The sequence below is a fragment of the Phaenicophaeus curvirostris genome, chromosome 5 (genome assembly GCF_032191515.1).
Source record: "Phaenicophaeus curvirostris isolate KB17595 chromosome 5, BPBGC_Pcur_1.0, whole genome shotgun sequence".
Classification (NCBI taxonomy): Eukaryota; Metazoa; Chordata; class Aves; order Cuculiformes; family Cuculidae; genus Phaenicophaeus; species Phaenicophaeus curvirostris.
Window position 1 is genome coordinate 52,850,387 of NC_091396.1, and position 24,356 is coordinate 52,874,742.

At 44.1% G+C, this 24,356-nt stretch overlaps 1 protein-coding gene across 3 annotated transcripts in view; it reads right to left on the reverse strand.

The window, feature by feature from the left end:
• PRIMA1 (proline rich membrane anchor 1) overlaps positions 1-13,813 on the reverse strand; it is a 47,957-nt gene extending 34,144 nt beyond the window's left edge. For all 3 annotated transcript variants that reach the window (XM_069858751.1, XM_069858752.1, XM_069858753.1), the window contains exons 1-2: positions 13,598-13,813; positions 7,640-7,790 (exon numbers count right to left, since the gene is read on the reverse strand). In XM_069858751.1, the coding sequence (XP_069714852.1) occupies positions 7,640-7,790; positions 13,598-13,690 (244 nt within the window). In that variant the 5' untranslated portion in view covers positions 13,691-13,813. The remainder of the gene's footprint in view (positions 1-7,639; positions 7,791-13,597) is intronic.
• Between the last annotated feature and the right edge of the window lie 10,543 nt (positions 13,814-24,356).

Consider the following 24,356-nt stretch of genomic DNA (forward strand, 5'->3'; position numbering starts at 1 on the left):
CTTGCATAATTATTAATGACAGTTTTGGGCATATTAACCTATGTTTGTATCATATTAATGGGCACTAAGTACTTTCTCTGGGATAACATCCCCAACATCCAGAGTGCAGCTTCGTTGATCTGCTATATCAACTTAAAAATTACCCATAAGTTGCAATTACACAGGTGTTGCAACATCTTTACATCATGTTTACAACAAAGACAATGCACAAACCACTACAAGAACATACATTTCTGTGGGTTTGCTTTAGTAAGGTTAGCTCCTCAGCCTTCCCTGCTGGAATAGCTTATGCCTATTAAGAGTTTACTTCTGACTTGTTGAGATAAGGCACAGCTCCTTCTGCCAAGGGCAGAAGAACCTACAATTACTTGTAAATTAGCAGCCTCTGACTCATCAGTAACTTCACTGAAGATTTGTTATCTTCTTAATCAGTGAAATAGTAGGCATGTACAAATGGACTGGTGTCCACATATGGAGTTAATGTCTTCAGCTTAGCCAAGTCCTTTTGCTTAAAAAAGAAATAAATCAGGCTGTCGGAGTATGCATCTCAGAGTAGAAAGGACTGTTCTACTGCAGAATCAGTTTAATATCTAATGCTGCTTTTTTCAAAATTAGACAATAACTTTTATCTATAGCTAACAGAACTCCCACTGTTTCCTGCACTGCAAATTCTGGCCCGGGGCTCTTACTTTTAAATACTTCGAAATGTATGAGCAAGTGCATTTCAAGAGAGTGGATTTTTCCATAATATGGATTTATTACTGCATGAAAAATTCAAAACAAATCTGCAAGGTCCCAGAGCAGGGGGACGATTCATCACCTGCCTAAATAAAAATGAGATTTGACAAAACATTTCAGTATTTATTGTGGTGATAAACTCTGAATTGAGAAAGCAACATAAGCTGTTACTGACAGCCTGATCTAACCAGTGTTTTACAAAGACAGCCAGGGAGTTTACCACAGCCCAATATAAGGAGATGGTAGGTGCACAAGTGATAGCAGAAACCTATCATTAAACTATTAGCATGAGCCTTTCCAGTCTTACCTGCTTGCCAGTTCTTCATACTTAATTTAACATCCTAGATGTCCAAACTATTTCAAACTTCATATTAGACGCTACTTAAGAAATCTCCTTACCCTACATAATTCTCTCATTTTGACTGGGAGGTAAGGACTTGTAACATCTGTTCATACACCAGAAATAACTTCTAAATGCACAAACACCAGAATAAAATCACAGGTATCAGCAGTTTGAAGCAGGAAATCTAATCATTGCATTCCTGATCTAGGTGGGTGAATTCTACCTAAATCCCATCTTGGATGCTTATTGATTTGGTTCACTGTGGTAACAGAGAAGGTAAAGCCTGTGATGTGAAGAAAACATGACAGTAACCTGGACTAGGCTCTGCATGTGCCATCATCCATGACTCCACACTGCAGAGCTGGATTTCAATTTAGATATGAAAACCTTAAAATCCTATTGCCAGCTCTTAGTTACAGTACGTCAGTGAAATAATAGTGTATGTGGGAGAAGACAAGCACTGAATTTTGGTTTTGCTTTGTAAATTATAAACAATGCTTTCACACAAGACTGTAATTCACAGTATGACAGCTGTGCTACCAAAACTGAAAGGGCTTTCCTGTTTCAGCATTCTGCTTGCATTTAAAAACATCACTGTCTAGACCAGACTTGTGGTAAAACAATATTCTTTCATAGTAGCTGTTATTATCATAAATGTCTTGCTGTAGGAGACGATATGCCCCCTGCCATTTTGGTGCTACTCTAGTTCTGCTCCATCACTGCTCAGTTTTGGTAGTTGCTACGTTGTATGAAGTATGGAGGAAAACATCTTCCTCGTGTTATAAAACAAAACCACCTCCACCTGTGTGCTAACAATTCCTCTGAGCATCATCACTTGGGGAAAGCTAATCCAAGACTCCTCAAGTGCATCCAAATATTTCAAAACTACTTAGAATTGGTCCTTCTGGCTGAAGGGCAGTAGGTAAAAACTGGTTCTGCCATCTGACTCCTTCGGTCAGAACTGCACTTGAAGGTACAAAGCACGCACAATACAAAAGCCACACACAAAGGGAAACTTAAAAGTCGGAGCTCTCCTAGACACTCAACCCATATTGCAGCAGCTACACCAGATTGCTCACAGCAAATTCTTTGGCACCGCATGCTTTAAAACACGTAGTGGCCTCCAGGAGAATTTCAATTCAGTTTGCAATCACAACCTCCCCTCACTTCTGAGGGATAATCATAGATCTCTGCCAAGGACAAAGGTCCTTTTGGCATTGTGTAGGCAAGCACATCAACACCTGTACCCATGTAGTACAAGAAGCACTATAGTGAACATCAGGACCATGCTCCGCTCTCTTGCTTGTATGGCCATGTGGAGACAATGCTCAGCATGAGGCTAACTCATTTTCTGGATCCACGCTGGGTTACCCTGTCCATTCTACCACCAGGATTTAGGTTGTAGACAAGCCTGAGGAAAAACATTTCTTATTCTTATATGCCCCAGAGCCACATGGGTTTTACTTCTATAACAAGTTCCTGTTGTGAAAGTCTGTGTTGTTAACAGTCAGCAAGACAAATCTGCAAATTTTAGTTGTCTTAAAACCTACTCAAAGTTATAAGAAGCTCCAGAATGTTCCCATACTTCAGACTCCTGCCTATATACAATATTGTGACCATCTGTCCAAAAGATCCAACTGTCTTCAGCTTTCCTACTTGTACTGAAAGGACCCTGCACAATTTCTGAAATTAAACTATACATCTGTGCTTATATAGTTGCCAAAAAGTTGTGTCCTTCCTGCGGCTGGTCATTTTTGTTTTGGCATTCTCACCAGCCCAAATAATTAGTTAATTAGATCCACTATCTCCAAAGATAAAGGAAAAGATTTCACCTTGAAAAACTAAACCAGACAATTACAGCCCAGAGATTAGTCATCTGCAGTGATGTCATTCACTTTGACTTCACATTGACTTGATTGTGCTTCATCTCAATTGAAAGCTCAGGGCAAATTGTCACTGAGGTCAGGAGCTGTAAAGACTTCACTGTGTAGCTACGTGCAAGTGTCTGGGTCAGAGGTTAGCACAGCTTGCACTGATCTCAGAAAAACACTTATTTTTCTTCCTCTGAATGTCAACTGAAGAATTGTTCTATTGGACACTTCCATTATACAGGGAGGGATGGCAGCACCATGGGGTCCTTACCCAATACACGTGACTGGTAGAGCAGAGACAGCAAATGTTGCTAACCAGCAAATGAGGAGTTCATGCTGAACATACTTTCTCTTCCTTCTACCAGTCTGAAGAAGTCACGTCTGAAATGCCTTTTCTTCAAACTTCACACAGGTTAAAATTGACACTGACTGCAGTATTTGTCTCTACTTGGATGCCTAGCTTAAATCTTCTCCTGTTTTGAAAGCCTAGCTTCCACTTCCAAACAAAGTCCTTTCTTCTTTTTAATGTCCCTGGAAAAAAACGTGTGCTCACAAATTGTTTAAGGGCAGTATTTTAGATTTTGAAGGGTCAACATAATTTGAACTAGCTTAATCTCATGGGTCTGTAAAGCTGGGTTAGAAATGTTGCCTAAACAAGTATTTAATCTACTCTGTCTTAGTCCTGTCTGAAATTCAGAGACAAGGAGGAAAGCAGATGGGGGAAAAAAAGAAACAGTAAAAGGCCAGGTTCTGAGCATCTCTAGCTCTTCTAGGTCATTAGAGCCACATCTAGGGAACACGCTCAATTTCATTTTCAATTCCTACTTTCTTTGCTGTCAGCATCTAAGCTTAGTTGGCCTTAGGCCCCTCGGAGCCTCATGAGCTCTCCCTTCATTTCATGAACCAGAAGTTTTCTAGGCACAAGTTAAAGAGCAGGCTGCAGCTTGTATAAGGCGTTACTGCAGAAGCATCAATATGCCAGAGCATCTGCAATTGGCTCACCGACCACATTTCCTTACATTCCCTACCATCCTAGTTACTTCTAACACGGGATGGACGCCCTCTCCTTGAAGACCCTCAATAAGGTTCGTGCCTACATTGAAAAAAGCAGCAGTATCTCAGCGGGATCGCAAGAAACTGCACCTTGAACAAAGCTCAGGAAAGTGAAATCTGAAGTGCTTCTGGTGAAGATCTAGGTGTCCCAGTTAACGTAAAAAGACAAGGCTGAACTAGCAATAATGAGAGAAACAGCATCCACAGGGACCAGCATGGCTGATCCTAGTCTTCATTTAGATACCATGAAGTAGATGGATTCACTGGGCCAGACCAAGAGACCTCCTTAGTGAGGAGGGGGCATGTGGATATGCTGCCATGAGAGCTCTCCCATGACAGCCGCAGAGCAGATGCGGTGAATAGGGGTTGGAAAGGACATCAGAAACACAGGTGGTCTAAGTGAGTGAATTAGAAAGATGGGAAAAGGAGGCCTGGGGTCATGGCTGAAGAAGGACAGCCTCTGTTTTCTTCCCTGGGGTTTGGAGTCTGGGTGGCAGAGGGCTTCTCTGAATTCACCAGTCCATAATTTCGTTGTCCATGTTTGGAAATATATGGGCCACATGATCTAAATTAATTTCCCATTTTCATAGTGTTGAACAAATGATATGGCTCCTCAGGGTGCACTGAAACGCACCTCACACCTTCCTGTTTTTTGTAAACACGTGACTATAATAGGGAGGTGTCAGCTAAAGCCTGGAAAGATGGTGTTTCTACTGCTGCTCATGTATTTAGACTGACTGCTAAGCTGTGTGTGATTCTATGTATTTTCTGTTGAGGGAATTAGCTTATCCTCCCCCACAGTCAACACAACATTTGCCAGTACTTATATGTGAATTCTGGAATTCTCAGTGTATAACAGATTTTATATAAATCTATCTCCAGGAAGCAGGGCTAAATATTTGTTGCTGGATCAACCTGTCAATATCAAAATGTCTAAAGAGACACTTAATGCACTGCAATTGTTCCTGAAAGTTCTCAGTTGTCCTCAAGCACAATAAACATCTTTCAGGGAGTGATTCAGCTGCTCACAGTTAACCAGTGACATCCCAGACATTCAAGTGTGGTCTGCAAAACATTCAGGTGGGACTGACGGAGAGGACACAAAGAGGGTCCTCTGCTTTTCCATACCAGGAGCTGGAGATCAGACAGGGTATGTCAAAGAATACTAGAAAGCTTAACTTAGCACATAATTGAGCTGCTAAGTGTCCGTAGTAACTGGACGAATAGGAATTTTGTATGTACTGGCTTTCACCATCAGGCCCAATGCCACAATAGCTGTTTCAGAAGGATGCAGAGATAATCTAAACCTCCAGCAACTTTTGGTTTGATCGCATAGAGCTTTTAAGGACAGTGCCTAGCAGGCTGCAGCCTTTTGTGGCTCACAAAGCTCTGAAAGCAGTGTTAGCATCTTTACGAAGTGCCTTAGTGCAGACACTATACCTCGTAAAGGTAAAACCCTCACAGCTCCTTGGCTGCTGCTTTTTGCAGAGGTCTTTCCAGTACTCTAACTTCAATCACTTAAAAAGTGTTAAGTGGAAGTCCACCATCTACCACTTAATAGTAGCTTGTCTTGTCCCTTTACTTCCCTCTCCTCTGAACACTGTTTAAAAGCAGTGTCTATAACTTCAATATTTAACCACAAGGCTTGCTCATTCTCACAAGGATGGGGATTGCTGTACATGTGGGCTAAATCACAGTGCCTAGACAGCTGATAATAATGAAAGCATCTTTCAAGATGAGGCACTTGATTGCTACTCTAAAGCTTACTGCTGAAAGGAATGTGTAATATATTTTTTTACTGCATTTGAAATGAAGCAGCTTGTTTAAATATTAGTCATCTGGATTTATACAGCTCATTTTTAGAACTGGGTTAACACCTGGCAATCCAGCCCTGAGTAAGCACCAGGCTATCCCAGTTGCCAGCCCATTTGATTTCTCTTTCCTCCTTTTGCAACGTGTGACAGATTTATTTTTTTTTTTCTGGTACGATTTCCTTCCCACTTCACACGAGACAAATCCACGCACTCCGACCAGCTGCCTGATGGCAGCCCAGGGAGGGGAAGCAGAGCCTGGCAGCAGTGCCATCCTCCCAGCACAGCTGAGCAGCAGGGCTGCTCCCCGTGCCAAGGACTGGTGCTGGCACTGCTTTGCCACACCTCATGTGGGTAAGGGCAGATCCCTCAAGGCAACAGGGTACTGCAGGTGCAAGAAAACAGAGTTGCAAAGTAATTTAAGTAATTTATTTTCTGACTGGGAGACAAAGATCAAGGGAATTTTCAATATTACTTACTGTCCATGACATTTTCCTGAACACCAAAAGGGACTTCTCCTGCTATTAAAAACCCTCATCTCTGCTTTCCAGGTTGTCTATGTTCTTCCTTTCCCAAGTGTTTCACTGGTTTGGTTTTTTTTTTTTGCCTTTGCCTTAAACTTCTGCAGTATGGTACAAATATGAAGCACACTCCTGGCAGAAAACACATTGCAAAATTCTGCCTGTCCTCCACACAGCTAAAAGCCGTCTTCTTGTCTTCTGCACATCTGGGGATCCTGCTGGTAAAGACAAATGATGCTGCCTCATGATTTCTTTTCCCTTGGTGGAAGCACTGAGAACGATAGTAGATCTACTTTGCAACACTGTTTCCGGGGGAGTTTATCTAAGCAGGGAGAATTAATAGGCAACCTTTTAGGAAGAGACAAATTTCGAAAGAATACAGAAGCGTTTAAGAGATTTGTGGGGATACCAAATACCTGGGGCCTAGAAATGTCCAGCCCGTGCCCCTGCACCTAGCCAGCAGAGTTAGCACTGCTGAGCTCTGCTGAGGGACTGCCTCTCCGGGGACCACTGGCACAGCTATCGCCCTCCAGAAAGGTTCTGTGTGTCAGGGATCACAGGAATGCTGATGTGGAAGGAAGCCACCAGAGCTAGCCAGCAGGAACTACGGGCACAAGGTGTGCTGGACACAGGGATGCACGGCTGGAAATTAGGAGGAGCTCAGATGGGCAGGCTAAGGCTTGGGAGCACTGCTTTGCATGAAGAGAAACAGACGAATATTAGCCTGTGGGAAAACTGCTCACTTGCCATTGACTCCTGATGTGTCTCTGATTTTTGCTACAGCTGTATGTGATTTAAAACCAGTGAGCCTGATTTACTGCTATGGTAAGCCAAAAGAGCTCTGGTGTTGAGATAGACAAACCTGCAGGATGGTCTAGACAGAGTGTTCCAATTTTTGCTTGCTTATAAATTAATTTGCCTTGGAGCATCTGGACCTCCAAGCTGCACACCTGATGAAACAGGAGGTCATATAACTCAAGGGAAAGCACAGTGTTATGTTTCCCTAGGAAGGCATTTCCCAGGGCTACGGCATCAGGGAATCATTTAAAGATAGGGAATCATATATAATACAATGAAAGGAGGGAATTTCTTTGGCTTTCCTCCAAAAACCAAGCATTATTCATTGATCAGAAAACAGATCTCCATCTCTACTGAGAACATTTTTTCCTCCATTTGCTAAGTGCAAAATGACAAACGAGCTAGCTGTGCCCTCTCCCACATCCTCTCTCCTTATGTCTGTCCAGGCAGCCCCACCGCTTCACTCCCCTTCAGCACACCACGACTGTACCAGCAGCTACTTACTTGGCACCACTAGCAACCTCGGGGGCGGTGGAGGTGGAGGAGGCGGTGGTAATGGTGGAGGTGGCCTGCACTGGCAAATTTGCTCGCAGCTTTCTGTGACTTTGTCGGCTACAGGCTTGGAGCATGACTTCTGGGGTTCACCCTGAGTGATCTGTGAAGAAACAAGTCACTGCATGAGAAGCTGAAACAGTGAAAACTGATTTTCCACAAATACATTTCTTGGAACTGAGTATCCAAGCAGCACCTCAGACCTGTAGTGATAACTGAGCTTATGTTCCTCATTAAGGCGACTACAAGTGGCCCTATATGGTCCTTGTTTTTTATTTTTTTACTTAAAAAAATATTTTCAAGGCCTCTTTCTCGCTGTGAAATTTCGCTGAAATTGGACAGCTAGATTCTGAGTTATTATGGAGTAAGTAGAAGGCACGTAGGGGCAGACAATATGATTGCATAAGCCTACTTTCCTTAGGAAAGCCATCTAGCAGCATGTATTATTCACAGGCTGGTTGCCGCAAGCTGAAGACAGCTAATAAAAATTATCAGGCAGTTAAGGTCAGGATTTTGTTCATTTTCCTTATGGCAGAACCGAAAGCCAGAGGAGATCTCTCTGCTGCTTTGCCATCCTCCCTTTGATGTTCAGAGAGCAGTGCACACAGCATTATACTTCCCACAAAGAGGAGAGAGACCCCACATTTTACTCATCTGTGGATCACAGTAACGACACGGTCAAAATGGAAATACCACAGACTGTGACTTGTAGCCTCCATGACATGCAGTGTTGGCTAGTGATAAAGCTGAAGATGAGGCATCGTAGAAGCTGAGCTTAAGTATTGCTTGGCCATGGACAATGATTTAGGCAGTGTTGGTATACAATATATTCAAGAGCTTGATCTAGTTATGACAAGGACCATTTGTTAAAAGCTAATTTCTCTTACCATCAGTAATGTTTGCATGACCACAGATTTTAGGAATATTTAGTAAAACCCTTAATCTAACACTATGAGATGAAGAGGAGTAAGTTCCCAATGAAAAGGAAATTTGCTGAACATCACAGGAGCTTCCAAGAGGCCTCTAAATCAGCTCTTTTTGAATGGATTGATACTCAGACGGAAGGTACTGCACACACTTTTAAGGAGACAAAGCCTAAAAGATGAATAAGCATGTTATCTAACAAGGACTTCGAATGCAGGATTACAAAACCACCTGGGACAGACTTGGGTCTTGCCGAAGCTAAGGATAATTATGCTAGCATTCAACTGTTGCTTTGTACAGTCTGATCTTGGGTGAGTTATTGTCGTAATAGACTTGGCCTAACATCATCTTCTTTAATTAGCTCTTTTCCATAACATGTTGGTAACTACAAAGTGAATGTCTCACGCCATGCTTTCTGACCCCTAAAGGCAGGCCTCTTCTACCTCCCTACCTAACCCCAGGGTCACCCAGGATTGCCTTCTTCCCACTCCTCTCTCCTGTCCAAGCTTTTCTTCCCTTACCCTGCCAGCTCTGGGCACCGAGTCTGTCTCCTCTCTCCTTTCAGCCCTTGCCCCCAGTGCTCAGCATGGCCAGAGAGCCTCTCCCACCATCCACAACTGTGCACTAAGGGTGCTGTGCTGTCTCTTGGCTGCAGGAAAGCCAAGTCATCTCGTGTATTTCTGGCCAGAAAGAGAGATGAGGCTAATTAAAACAACATTGCTGCACAAAGGAAATGTTCATACGTGTAGGAGGTTTCTAAATGCAGAAAGATTCATTACTCTGGCCTCAGGGAGATGGAGGTAGGGCTTTGTTGATTAAATATTACAGAGAGAAAGGAAAGAATAGAAGAGGGTACGCACAGCTGAGTTGGAAGGACAGCTAGGCACAGTACAAGTCAGAAGGCTCAGTTCCTTAAATAGCCTGTCAAAATCTATTACCAAACATAGGGAAAAACAAATTTAGCACAAGTGTTTTCCAACTTTCCCCTTCACCATCAGGTAACAGTAAGAGAATAGTTAAAGAACATCCCAGGCAGCTTCCAGGAACTTATACAAACTCTCTGAATGCTCTAATGAATCAAAATGACTCGGCTTCATAATCCCTCACGGCTGGTGATAAATCTGTCTGCTAAGCAGGCTTATTTATTTTTAAAGTAAGTGATCATAAGCAGCAGCCTATCCTCCAGACTGCTTCAGCTCTTCCAGTGCTGTTCACACACTTGATTGGGGTGCTAGGGACTCCCCTCAGAGGAGCCCCAAAGGAACAGCACCCACTCCATGCGGTGGTCGTGGCACACCTGGGACACCTCCCAGCTGTATTGGTGTGACAACATTTACTGTGTAACAGGGGAGGTAGTGCAATATCTCTCCAGTGGCCCTGGCCGTTGATTAGAAAGCAATTATTAACTCCAAACTACAATTACCATCCTCTACCCAGTTCTCCAGTTACTTGCTACAGTCTTGTGGGAGGCAGTGCGGTGGGAGAGGATAGAGACATGGCAAAATAACATTGAGTAGACTTGGAGACAGTTTCATTTGCAGACCAGAAACAGCTTTGTCTATATAAGTCTGAAGACGGTGATGGTGTAGAAAAGCTACATTGACTTATTTTTCTAACTTAATATCAAGCAGAACCAAAGGCTTGTTCTGTCTTTTCTTAGACCTATTGACTGTTTTTAAACCCCTGGAGGCTCTCATATCTTAGGCTAGTAATAGAGTGTCCCCAGAAACCAGTGAATATTTTTCCCAATTACTTGGCAGACAAGATTAACCCTATACATGCCCAGTCATCCACTGCTCCTGTGTACTTTAAAAATATTATTCCTCAAGAAAAAAAAGTTGCTCTGCCTCTCTATACCTTAGTCTGAACATTTATCAAAAATCCTCATTATCACTTTTAAATGGTTGGGAAAGACCTGGCCTTTAAAAGCATGTGCTTTATCACTCATTTGCTTCCCTTCTACTGTCACTCAGTAAAATGCTTGGTTGTTAGAAGATAACTGTAGGAACATAGATGTTACCTTGTCAGTGGTTTGTCTTAGAGAACTAGTTTAAAATAACAAAGATATTGTAATTTGGCTGAAATCTCATGGGAAAAGGAAAGACCTAAATCAAGGTTGAGGGCCTTGAGGAAGAGAAAAATAGCCAAGGACTGCTGCGAGAATATTAACTAACAGTAGCACGACAGAATTAAGAAGAAATGAAAAGACATTTCATTTCTTTTTAAGAAAAAAAAATTCTCATTGTTTATGTCTATTAGTCTACTTACGAAAAGAATGAAAGCTATTACTTGTGTCTTCCAAAGGCAGGCAGAACAAATCACTAGAAAATATGCTTTAGGGAACAATCTTGCTCTAGCAGAGGATGAAGAAATAAATTACTCCATGTTTCTTCTGTACTGAATGCCATTCAAGGTAAGCTGCCTTTACAGGAGATGGCTGGAGAAAAAAAAGGCATGTTCAGAGAGCCTAATCTTTCTCTGGCTTGCTCCCTAGTTGTTACTTCTGCACCTTCCAGCCACTCCTCCAGGTGCTGGAGGTGGCATGAACGTGCGTCTCCTTGGCCTGCCTAAAACTTGGTTGCTTGTTTGGCATGAGGCTGCCCTAGCACACCCAACAGTTGGCCAGTACAGATACTTATGTTGCCTGGACTTCAAGCTGATGCATTATTTTTGCCCTGCTCTGAAAAGACATAAAGACTTTACTTTATGGATTTGTGCATTTTATATGAACATGCTTTGCAAAACGGGACAAATGCTTTCAAATATTCATGACAATTAAAATCTGATCCAAAAATGCCCAGGGAAAAGCAAACAGAAAGTGGTAACTGGTGGTTTCCTTTTGTAGATTTTCTGCTTAAGTTCGTGCCTGTGACGCATCTCTTTTTAATTCAAGATCTTCTGAAACAGTGGTCCTAGTCCTGCTATACATAGAGTGGAAGAATAAATCTGCATGTGGTCAGAGCTGTTTAGTATTTCAGTAGAGTCCCATGGGGTTGCAGCTGTTCTTGAGCACACTCGACAGAGTGGGATGGCAAAAAAGGATTAATACAGTCCCGGGAGGGTGGTCCTCTTGTGACTTTTTGAATCAGGTAAAAGAAGGAGATTGAAAAGAGAAGTGCAGTTGACTGAAAAGGCAGAGAGACCTTTAAAAGCCTGCTGATATGGCAAGAGCTTTGTCTACAAAGCGGTCTACAGAGACGAGATCTCAACACTGCTGTGTAAATCCCAGGACAGCTCTGCATAATTCACATCAGAGTTAATCCAGATCCACATTTATGAAACCAGAAAAAATGTGACCCTGCTATTTATCATGACACTTACTGCTCTTTTTTAAAATTATGTCAAAAGCCTCAGACAGAGTCGTCCCTTCTTGTCACAGTGCTGGCTATGATGCTAATAAGAAAAGATTGTGGGTTTTGGTTTGGGTTTGTTTGGGTTTTTTTCTAATAAGATAAATGCTTCTCCTCTGATTAGCATCTGACTGATTCTCTTAAGTGCCTCAAGGCAGAGCCTGAGGAATGAGCGCAAAGATGTGGGAGAGAAGGCCATGACACACATAAGTCATTGCAGGAATGAAGGGGTGAAGAGGGCCTGGGCAAGGAGACACAAGAAAACATGATGGCTGCTATAGATGGAGCAGGGGTAGAGGAACAACATGATGGGACGTTACTGGATAAGTTGAGGAGCGTACAGTTTTGTGAGACTTTGAAGACAAGAGCAAGGATTATAACTCAACACGAGGAAGGAAGTCATGGAAGGGATTCAAAGCTGAGGGAACTCCAGTCACAGAAAAGCTGGCCTGCTAGTGAGTGCTCCACATCTGCCATCGGCACCTGCTGATGGAAGCTTTCGATACATCCTAATTGTGGAAGAGCTGGAAAAAAAAGCTTGAGTATGAGCAAACATATTGATTGCCCTTACATGGAACAGCAGGTAATAGCACAAGTATAGGTGGAGAATGGGACAATAAAACTTACAAATTCTTGCAAGGAAAGGCTGGGCCCCTTGGCTTTTGCATTTCTGAGAGAGCCTGTTTCAATTCTTATAAACGTGGTTATTTTTGAAAGATCAGCTTAGATTACCAGAGTAGTTTGCCAGAAAGATGTTTATACAAGTTTGTTGTTTGTTTTTGTTTTGTTTTTTTTTTTGACTGCTTGATTGACTGACTGATGACAGGAGACAGGTTTCAGAAGGCTTCTCTTTTTACACAGTTGTCTTTCCCTTAAAAGTGCACTCACAGATTTAACGTCTAGTTAGCCACCTGAGAACCAGAGCAGGACAGCTCGAAGGTAGCGCTGGCAGAGATTTTTATGATGGGGCATTAGTTTAAAGGAGGCTGTTCTTATTGTATTTCTGTTCATTTCAAGCTGTAAGGTGCACAAATCCTCTTTGTCATTCACGGCAAGAGACAAGACGCTAAAACAAACATCGTCTGTTTAATCTCTTGGGAGTCACTAAGTTTAGAACAGGGAGTAGAAGACGTGGAGTCTCCAGTGTGTTTCCTCCAAGAAAGAAACCGCAACTGTTCTGTTCTTGAACAGCATTTGGCTGGCTCATCAATCACTCCTCTGAAGATCTACATTATAAATAAACTTTAAAATATCCAAGTGACGCATTCCGAGTTGAGCTTCGCTGCCTTTCTAATTATCTGGATGGTCGCTCCATCCCCATCCACCGCTCTCCCCCAGTTCATTTTTCCAGCCACCCCCCGCTCCCACCAAGGTCACTCACACCACAGCGCGGGAGTTGGCGACAGCCGCTTCAGCCCCTTACCCAGAGAGTCCCGAATTCCCGACCGACCCCGCAACCCTACGGCGAGCCGTGCCCAGAGCGAGACCGCCGGGGCTCCTCTGGCTTCGCCGCTTCTCTCCGCCGCCTCCGGCCAAAGGCGCTCACCCCCCTCCGCCCGCCCGAGGGGGTCACGGCTACCCCCGGCTCCGAGAGACCTCCCCGAGCTCACCCCGAGCAGGCTGCGGGCAGCCCTACCTGGACGGAGCCCCAGAGCGGGTGGAGGGCACAGTGCAGCAGGAGGGAGGGCCAGCAGCGGCGGAGCAGCCCCAGCAGCTCCCGGAGCAGCATCCCTCCTGCGCGGGCGAGGGCTCCGGGCGACCTGGGGAGGGAGCAGAGCGAGCCGGCAGCAGAGGCGGTGGCTCGCACCCATCCCCGGAGCGCCACCGTCCCAACTTTAATTCGAGAGGGGAGGGAGGGAAGGAAAGGGAAGGGGGGGGGGGGTGGTGGAGAGGGAGGGAGGCAGGGAGATGGGCGGGTGGGGAGGGGAAAGGGTGGTCGGGAAAACCCAGCGCCCTGCGAGTCGCGGCTCCGGCGGCGGGAGACGCGCCGCCCCCCGCCCTGCCCGCAGCCCCCGCCGCCCCTCCCCGGGGCGCCCCGGCGCTCCCCGCTCGGCCCGGGGCTCCCTCGCACCCCGGGCGGGGGGTGGAGAAAAAAACACAAACCAACCAACCAAACAAAACCCCAACAACTTTGGAACCGCGAGCGGGGGGGATAAAGGGCTGGGGCGCTGCCGGAGAGGCGGAGGGAGCGGCGCGGCGGCAGCGCGGCCCGGGCGCGGCATCTCCCCCCTGCCCGCCGGCGATGCTGCAGCGATTTTTCAAGCCCGTCGAGGCAGCTCCCCCGCTCGCTCGGCCCCCCGGGCTTCTCCTTCCCCGCCCGGGCTCCTCCCGGCGGCGGCCGCGCTCCGTTCGGCCCCGGGCAGCGCCCCCCGCGCCCTCAGCCCCAGCCCCGGGGGAGCCGCGGCCCGACCCGCAGCGCTGGCTCTAGGGGGGCTGCTGTGCTTTTTCTCCCCCCGAGCGGTGCGAGGGCTCGTCCTGGCGGAGACGCGAGTTGTCGGGGTGATGGAGCGAGGAAGACGCTTCGTGGCGTTTGTGCTTCTGTGGGATAACAAAGCGCGAGGAAACGTGTAACAGCGGCCGTGGGGCAGTGGGTGGAAGATGCCGGGTACCCAGACGCTCTAGTCCGGCCTCTTTGCGAAGGGGAAGTCAAAGATGAAGGTGGTTTTGCTAACAATGAATGAGCCGGACGGCTGCTCTGCGACCGGGGCTCGTTGCAGCGGGGTGGCCTTAGTGCGGACCAGGGGACCCCAACGCCTGTGTTGTGGGGTCAGCGGCACGGGGACCCTGACCAGTGTTTATATGACGTGAGGAAATGATGTCAAACAAAATATTTGCCCTAGGGTTTGTTTTTCATACGCAGAGATGAATGAGTTTGAGGACACCGATTTTAGAGTTCTGGGTTTTTTTGTGGGTTTATTTTTTGTTTTTTTTTTTTGTTTTTTTTTTTGGTATTTCTGGCACCTACTAAGCCAAGTTAGATAAACTGTTTCATAAAAAAAAAAGTGCTCAGAGAAGCAGGAATGCAAATACATTGACTCCTCCACCGATACAGGGCTAAAATTCTCTTTCCGTATCACCGTTACACCAACCTCCATTCCATTCAGCCCCGACAGACACTGGTTTAAATGTCAGGATTGCCTGGCCCAGCAACATGTAATAAATGAGAGCAGCACAGTGGAATTCAATGGAGTTACACCTGAGTCAAGATAGACCCATTAAGCCTAGTCATTTATTTGTAAATCTCCATCTTATGGGTTTGTAAGGGCAGAATACAGAGAGACAGAGATGTCATGACCTTGGGTACAGGCAGCAATTGTACAGCAAATATATTTTATGTAATGATGCTGAAAAAGATGGTGTCCTTTTCTGTAGGTCTGCTGTGTAACATGCAATGCTTAATATGTTGTGCTCATTCAATTATAGTTTTAGTGAGCTGGAGTTGCAAGAGACAGCAAAGCTTTTCAAGCTTACTGGTAATTTCCTGAAGGTATTTCAGCACTTGGTCACAGAACAGAACATAATAAATTGCACTGCCTGTATACATAGTTCTTGGTTCCTGACAGAATGAGAGATAAGGCTTTAGGCATTGTACGCCAAGAAAATACAACACAGATTTCTTTTCTTTCAGTATTTACAATGCCTTAATGTCAGAAGAATTGTGGATTTTCCTGCCATTAGCGATTCTCCAAGTAGTCATCTCAAAGTGTTGTTCTCTGGTTCAAAGACAACCCAGGGAACTAAGGACACAGGGCCAAACTCAACCCGCAGTCGCACGGAAGCAAGTGCAATCAGGGATATTGTTCTGACACAAACAAGAGCAGAGTTTGGCCCAGGTAATCAGCATCTTTTCTGTTTCGCACTGGTAATTGACAGTTCCCTTGGGGAAATGACCAGGCTGCAGATATATTAAATCCAGTCTTTGGCCCCAGTCACGCGGTCCACAAGCAGACATTGTTCCCATTAGACTGAATGGCTGGAGAAAGGGCTGAATATGGGCCCTGTTCTTGTCCATATGATACCAGTGCTTTTTGTTAGTTGCATTGGCTTCTATTCTGTAGTTTCTGTGGAGAGAAAATAGAGTCCAGGAATTTTTCCCGCTTACAAGCAAGATAAATGATATGGTGCAGGTAAGATTGTGTGCCCTGAATCAATGACACACTTGAAATATGGAATCATAGAATGGTTTGAATTGGAAGGGACCTTAAAAATCACCTAATTCCAACCCTCCTGTCATAGGCAGGGACACCTCCCAGCAGACCAGGCTGCTTAAGGCCCCATCTAACCTGGCCTTGAACACCTCCAGGGATGGGGCAGCCACAGCTTCCCTGGGCAATCTCTGCCAGCGTCTCACCACCGTCATCATAAAGAATTTCTTCCTAATGTCTAGTCTAAGTCTTTCCCCGCTCCAATGTAAAGCCATTCCTCCTCATCCTATCACTACATGCCCTTGAAAAATGTCCCTCCCCAGCTTTCTTGTAGGTCCCCTTCAGGTACTGGAAGACCCCTATAAAGTCTCTTTGTAGCCTTCTCTTCTTCAGGCTGAACAACCCCAAATCTCTCAGTCTGTCCTCGTAGCAGAAGTGCTCCAACCCTCTGATCAGCTTTGTAGCCTCCTCTGGACCCATTTCAACAGTTCCATATCCTTCTTCTGTTGAGGATTCCAGAACTGGACACAATAGTCCATGTGGAGTCTCACAAGAGAGGAGCAGCATGGGAGAATCACTTCTGTTGACCTGCTGGCCACATTATCCTCCATCCTGCATTGAAACTGCAGATTGCTCTGACACTGTTGTAGGACCTTGCACGTGGCCCTATTGGAACTCATTTTGCTTAATAACACAGGAAGTGTTCTGTAGCACTAGGACTGGTGTGAGAAATAATATGAGGATTTATCTGCAGCAGTCACACTACTGAAGTGTTGAGATGGGTACTGGCTACGGCTGTGATCCCAGAACCACGATTTCCTGGACTGTAGTCCTACTGCTAGTTGTGACTTCCTCTTCTGCCTTTTACACATTTTTAAAATCATTTGCACCAGATTCCAAGCCTGTCAAAATGACACATGCAAATCCAGCTACCTGAAGACAGCAGTGTGTTTGGTGGTGAAGGCAGTAATGGAATCCTGTCTTTCAAGATGTATTTAGCACATTACAGAAATCAGGACCAATTCCAGATCCTTTGCTGATGTGATCAGCACTGGTCCATACTGTGGCTCAGTGCTCTGGAGATGAAAAGTGCCTTTTAAATAACTATCATAGCTCAAAATAAACACTTCAGCTATTTAAAAAGATTTTTTTTGTTGTTGTTTTTGGAAGATAAGCACATGAACAGTATCATCCAAGCAGTCTTTCAAAAATTTAAGATTTATGTTAACACTCAATAGAATGATGACCATTACTCTTTCCCCCCTTCATCTTTGGTTTGAGAGTATTTGTCTTGTTTGCTTTGTGGGTTTTTTTCCAACAGTTGCTGATAATCAGAACAACCATGATTAACACTCCAATACATCAACTACTTAGGAAACATTAGTAAGGACTAAAACACTGATTAGCTGTACAAACAAATATAATCCTACTGCTTTAATCTAAGTAGCCATAATAGTTACAATGGACTCTGAGAGGCTATTTATTTTGTCAGTATAGATTGGATTTACAGTATGTATTCAAGCATTCAAAGGGCGTGGGAAAAGATTCTCTTCCAAGTTGACTTGTTAAAACTTCATTAAAATCCATAGATATCCAATCTGACTTTAGGCAGATTTTGTTCCTATGTCTTCTCATACATGGGAACAGGCTTTCAGCTTGAGCCAGCACAGGAGAAAGTGAAGATGACCACTTCTCAAGCTTTGTGGTCAGTCAGGCCCAGGAAGAATCCGCCTAAGCTGTGTTTTGCTAATGACATTTCTGGATGCGAGTCAATGAACTCAAAAAGAGTGTCCAACCTGGTGAAACACTGGCCAGAACATTTAGCACTGGGATTTCATAGCCTCCTGCAGTCCAAAATCACTGTCTCCCTCTGGCTAATTTTTGCATTTGAGTCTAAAATACCACCAATAGGCTGGTAAATGTACAGCATTGTTTCAATGTTGGCTTGCACGGGAAATGTTCTTGTTGCTGTTCTTTTAAAGGCATTTTTATTGCTCCATATATCTAATGCAGTGCTTTCAGCATGTGGAAAGCAAATTAATTGGTTTTGTATTTAAAGAATCTACCCAGGAATCCACACCTTATTTGGAAAGTTTTAGGAGATTACAAATTAATAAAGGTGACGGCAGCAGAAACAGTGGAAGAATTTGCAGTTCTCCAAACACCACCGTGAATTCTCAGGGAGACTCAGGAGTTCTTAATGTTTCCAATTATTTTAAAGAATATAGAAAAACAACAGGACCCTTAGTAGTATTTACACATGTGAAGAACGGATTTGATTTTTGGCAGATTTGACTGTTCAATTGTTTGATAATTCCAGCTTGTGGGAAAAGGTTCCCAACTTTGAGCACATCTAGAATAAATTGTCAAGACAACTGATACTTTAATTCTCACTGTCACCTCCTTGTCCTCCATGTGCTTTAGCATAGCTTCTAGGAGGATCTGTTCCATGGTCTTCCCAGGCATAGATGTGAGGCTGACAGGTCAGCAGTTCCCAGGGTCATCTTTTCCACTCTTTTTAAAAATGGGGACAATATTACCCTTCTTCCAGTCATGAGGGACTTCTCCTGACTGCCATGACTTTTCACATATCGAGGAGAGTGGATTGGCCACCACATCAGCCAATTCCCTCAGGACTCTTCTTGTTAGTTTTCACTTCCCTTGCCAAGTTCAGCTCCAGCTATGTCTTGGCTTTCCTAACCCCCTCCCTCCACAACTGGGCAGCATCCCTATACTCTTTCCAGGATCCTTGTCCCTGCTTGCACTGCCTGTGCAGTTCCCTCTTGGTCTTTAGTTTTACCAGCAGCTCTTGACTCAGCCATGCTGGTCTCTTTCCTTCCCTGCCTGTTTTCCTACATCAGGAGACTGAGCACTCTTGTGCTTTACAGAAAGCATCCTCAAATATTTTCCAGCTCTGTTCTACTCCCTTGTTCCTGAGGACCATATCCCAGGGGGTCCTACTGACTGACTCCTTGAAGATCTGGAAGTCTGCTTTCCTGAAATTTAGGGTCCTGACTACACTCCTCACTTGCCCTGTATCCCTCAGGACCTAGAACTCCACCAGTGCGTGATCACTGCAGTCCAGGCTACCTCCGATCTTGATGTCACTGATGAGCTCGCTTGCATTGGTGATCATCAGGTCCAGTATCATGTATCAACCTCAAGTAGGGTTGTCTATTACCCAGGTTAAAAAATTATCTTCAATGCACTCTAGGAGCCCCCTGGATTGCCTACAGCTTGCCGTGCTACTTTTCCAGCATATGATAGGGTGGTTGAAGTTCCTCCATAGGATGAGGGCTTGCAAGCATGAAGCCTCCTGTAGCTGGAGGAAGAAGGCTTCATTGGAAGGCTCTGATTGATCACGTGGCCCATGGTATACACCAACCATAAGGTTCCTTTTGTTGTCTCCATCTTTTATTCTCACCTGTAAACTCTCCGCCTGTTTGTGGCTACTCTTCAAAGACAACTCTTTACATTCTATGCTTTTTCTGATATAGAGGGCAACAACTCCACCCCTCTTTCCCAGTCAGTCTGTCCCTTCAGAACAGCCTGTAGCCATCCATAGTCACACTCCAGTCATGGGATTTGTCCCACCAAGTTTCAGTAACGGCAATCAAATCATAGCTTTCTAGCAGCATGGTAGCTTTAAGCTCCCCCTATTTGTTACCCAAGCATTGTGTGTTTGTATGGAAGCACTTCAACGGGGCTGTTGGCTGCATTGCTTTCTTATTGGAACACCATATTTCCCTTAACGTGTTTTGTGGAAGTTTCCTTACTGGCTCCTACCACCCCAGGAGCCCCCCCTAGCTCATCTCCACAAGAGGTTGTTACAGATGAAGGATGAAATAAAACCAGAACCATGATGTCCAGGCCATTATGGAAATTAATAGATGACAAACATGAGGTTGAATAAACATTACAGAAGTACATGTAGTTCCAACTGAAAGGCAAGAATAGAGAATCACAACTTCTAAGAAAAAGCTATCAGTATAGCTTCTTTTTTCAACTTCCCTGCAAGGAGAATGCTGCACATATTTTTGTCTAATTGTTTGATCTGACTGATCTAATTGAAAGTCTAATTTTGATTGTCTCTTTAGTGAATCCCAGGCATCAGAATCTTGCCCAAAGCTACCAGTCCAAGAATTTCTATGTCCAGCAAAAATATGATTGAATTGGTGACTAAAACCTTTGTCTGTAGGTCTGTATATTGGACCATGTTTCATCAAAATGGCTTGAAAAACAGTCTGTTTCACAGAACAGTGCTTTCTCTTTCTGCCCTCCCTCTTTCACTTCTTATCTCCGTTTCTAATTGACTCGATCCATGGTCTGAAAAATTAGGAACTGAATTTTAGAAAGCTGCTTGTCTGCAGATCTCAGGTGCGGGTTGTCCAACTAGTCTTTTTGGCTGCAAAAGCACAGACCATGTGGATTCATATCTGGGTTCCATGCGGTGGGGTGCTTCAACCTGAGCCCTCAAGTGAGAGGATGAGGAGTACAGCGGAAAGTCCTCAGAGGAGGTGCAATGAAAGGGAGCAGAGCAGAGCTGATGTGTATCCACCTCTTCGGCATCACCTGCAGCAGACCATTGTGCTGCTGTGTAGGGTTAGGAAAGTAACGAAATAAACTAAGAACAGCTTCTCAGACACAAGGTAGTGGGAGAAACAGCACTCAGCAGAGCAAAGCTTTAGCATAGAGAGGTTCCCTCTCTAACTGCATGCAACCACACACATAGGAGGCAGGAGTACAAGATGCTGGTCTATTGATTCCAGTCTGTAAGGGGTTTGGTGATAGTATAAACTGCAGGAAAAACTTGAATAATGTATGAAATTATTCAATAATTAATAAAAGTCATTAGAAGCACTCCACTGAAAACTGGCTCTGTAAATAGTTTTCCACCATTGTTTTTCCTTATTATTTTGGTCAGTGGGATACATTTGAAACTTGATGGCAACATTGTCTCCATTTTGATTTAGCACTTCTCTGCCTATATTGGTGTAAGGGGGAAGAGGTGTGAGGGGTTCACTTATTGCCTGGCAATAGCTGTTTCTGTTACAGGTGAGTGGAAAAAAATGAAATCTGCCACAGGAAGCCAAGCAGATGACTTGGCAAGTAAGCAGTTGATGTGAGGTGACAGGAGGAAGGAGTGACTGTATTCACTGAAGAATGAGGAATCCGACCACTGTGTTCATCTCTGTGTGAGCACAGACTTAGGAAGGAAAGAATGGAAAGTTGTTCTTACCTGCCTGCCTTGGTTCTTCTAGTGCTTATTCACACCAGACATGCACCTGATTGTGAAAATCCTGCAAATTACCCCACAGTACAAGGCAATCTGAGAGGAATATCCATGTGAAATCAGGAAGGAGAGTTACCCATGTGTAAGTGCGCATATGGGTGGTCACTGAAAGGAAAAAAGGAAGTAACTTTATAATGAGTGTTTTTGAGGTGTGTATTCTATGTTTTCATTCCCTATTCCCTATCACACCTACCCTGCAACCATCAGGAAGACTTGAAGGTGCTTAGATATTGAAGTGTAGCCTCTACCCAGGGGAGAGCAGGTGTCCTTATGTGGACAGCTGAAGTAAAAGGAGTTTTTGTTTTGTATCACAGTGGTACACGTACCACCATGGTTTCCAGGGGAAATAATGGTGTTATTAATTGTTGTAAGAAAATACTGGTAGAAACACACCTCAAGTTACATTTTTCTTCGCTTGGCCTTAAGCTCCACAGTGAATTCTGGTAAAGTGCCATTCTACTGTTTCTTTAACAATACCTTCAAGAAATGGAGCATCCATTGTGGTGAGGAGGATGTGATAATTTGTGCCAGTGATTAATGTGTGACATTTGTTAATGGCAGGGAAAGAAATATGAGGTTGTGCCAATGTCTAATATAGAATTTTGGTGAATGTTTTATATCAGCCAAGGTTAAGAGTCAGATGCCAAACAGGTCAGATTGTATTGGGCCCATTTGTCTCATAACAAGAGCTATTGATCGGTTATTAGTTATAGCTAGTGGCAGACTATCACAAAGATACCACTGGTAGCAGGGGTAGGCCTGGTGGCATACACATTGCAAGGAATTTTCTCTGCTAGACACAAAGAAAATACATAAATATGTTTAGAAAATTACAATTCAAAGAAAAAAATTAATTTCTGGAATGCTTTACCTTGAGCTTCTGGTATGGAGGTTTTCATTAAATCAAACACAAATTACACTGCTTGTAGCTTCTTTTATATCAAGTATTGTCACTGCAACTCCAAATTGCTTCACTGGCAGAATGTGTGGGTACTGGGATGTCCTCTTACTAAGGCCAGCAGTATCAGCAGGCATTTATCAGGTCGACAGAGGCCAAACCTGTTTGGAGACTTGAGGATGGATCAGATCCATCTCTGTCAGCCCTATTTGCTCCCCAGACCACCAAGTATCACCCTGTGTCATGTTTCCACAATGGTTTTTGTTTCAAAATGGGCTAGGTTTTGAATGTTCATGTTTTCACTTTTACCATAATTTTTTTGCTGGTTAGTTGCGTTTGTTTGTGCAGGAGATGCAGAAGAATGTGTGGGTTTTTTTTTTTTAAGTTTGGAATCTGTGTTTTCACATTCTGGCATCTTGAAAACCCCTGAGAGCCCTTGCTTTAAGGAACCTACTCATATATTTCTCTGATGCAGTGCTGGGAGATAACTAGTGTGCAAGGTGTTATGAAGAGGTAATGATAACACTCTTCAGCTTACCATGGCACAGTGTCCTCATAAGAACACAGAGGCATGTGCATTCTCAGAAGAGTTGGCTGAGGACACTCATTCCTGTGGAGATAACACGCTAATGCATTATCTCTCACTGCTGACTACCGGTCATGTGGTTTCATCTATCCCTGTGTTTGAAGGTCCAGTCTTGGTTTGCTGACTGTTAGGTCTCTGCTGATGCTTCCTTCTTCCTTTACCTTATTGCTCGCTCCAAATCCCAGGTGCATCACCTCTCACTAGCTGCTAATTTGAAAAGAAATGCACCCAAAGCTCCACTGTGAGACTGACATTATTTTGCATTCATCTCAGTGCCTCTGAAGCGTTTTGAGATCCTCCATTGAAAGTCATTACATAAATGCAAAGCATCGTATTGTTAAAACTTTAAATCATGACAGATTTTGCATACATATATTTTGTGACTTAGTCATGAATAATCATGATTTGCATATAATATTTTCCCGTACTCAGCATACCTTCCTTCTCATCTAATCCTTCTGACTCATGCTGCTGTAATAACTTTGAATTTCAGAAGTAACTGTGGATTGCCTTGCTGTTGACTTGGTAATGAGTAATCTTGATATACCTATAGGCAGGAATATACCTATAGGCAGGAATCTTGATATACCTATAGGCAGACAACTGTTTGGAATGAGCATGGAGGAAACAAATAATGACAGGAAACATTCCTCTGTTTATGAACAGGTGCATCCATTCTGTGTTCTTTGTATCCAAAGCTATGGTGTCTGTCTAATATAAATATTATTACCTTGTGCTAATTGCTGCAGTGCCAAGGGATAAGCTAATATTGGGGGTTCCCTTAATAAGGACCTAGTCAGATACTGAGAAATAGGCAGTGATGCCCCAGTGCACTTACATTTTAAAGAGCAGGACGGGCATTTGGTGAGAAAGTATAAAATACAAGCATTGATGGAAAGTAATAAGCAATTCTTTGTCTTTGAAGCATCTTTGTTTGCAAAGAACAACTTAATTTTTCTTGGAAACACTATACTATTTATCTAATGAGTTCCATAGCTGCCATTTGCTGGCTTCCCCTAAATATACCAGCCAGGTAGCAGCAACAGTCTTGCAGAGTCCCAGCTGTGGGGGAGGAGCTGAAACGCCTGCAGCAGCCTGTGTGTGCCTATGCCTGTAGAGCATTGGCCAGTCAACTGGAAGTCCAGAGTCTAGCTCCACACACTTGTCCTGGATGTACAGGAGTAAAACTCTGCTATTGTATACTGGATATTGGAGGCAGGAGACCATTGTCTTTGTTGCCTTCAGAAAGGGACATGACCAGAGTTAGGATCTTCCTGGTCGGGAGAAGCCCTGGGCCTGCTGTACTGCTTTTCATAATAACTGCTCACTGTCCTTTTGAAGATCCTTGCGATGTGTTGTCCCAGTGGGAGAGGAATTAGGCTCTGAAGATGGTACATCCTATGGATCCTTTCATTACGACAGGTTTTAGCTGGGATGCCTTCTTGCCTGGGGGAACAAATGTTTACTCTAGAG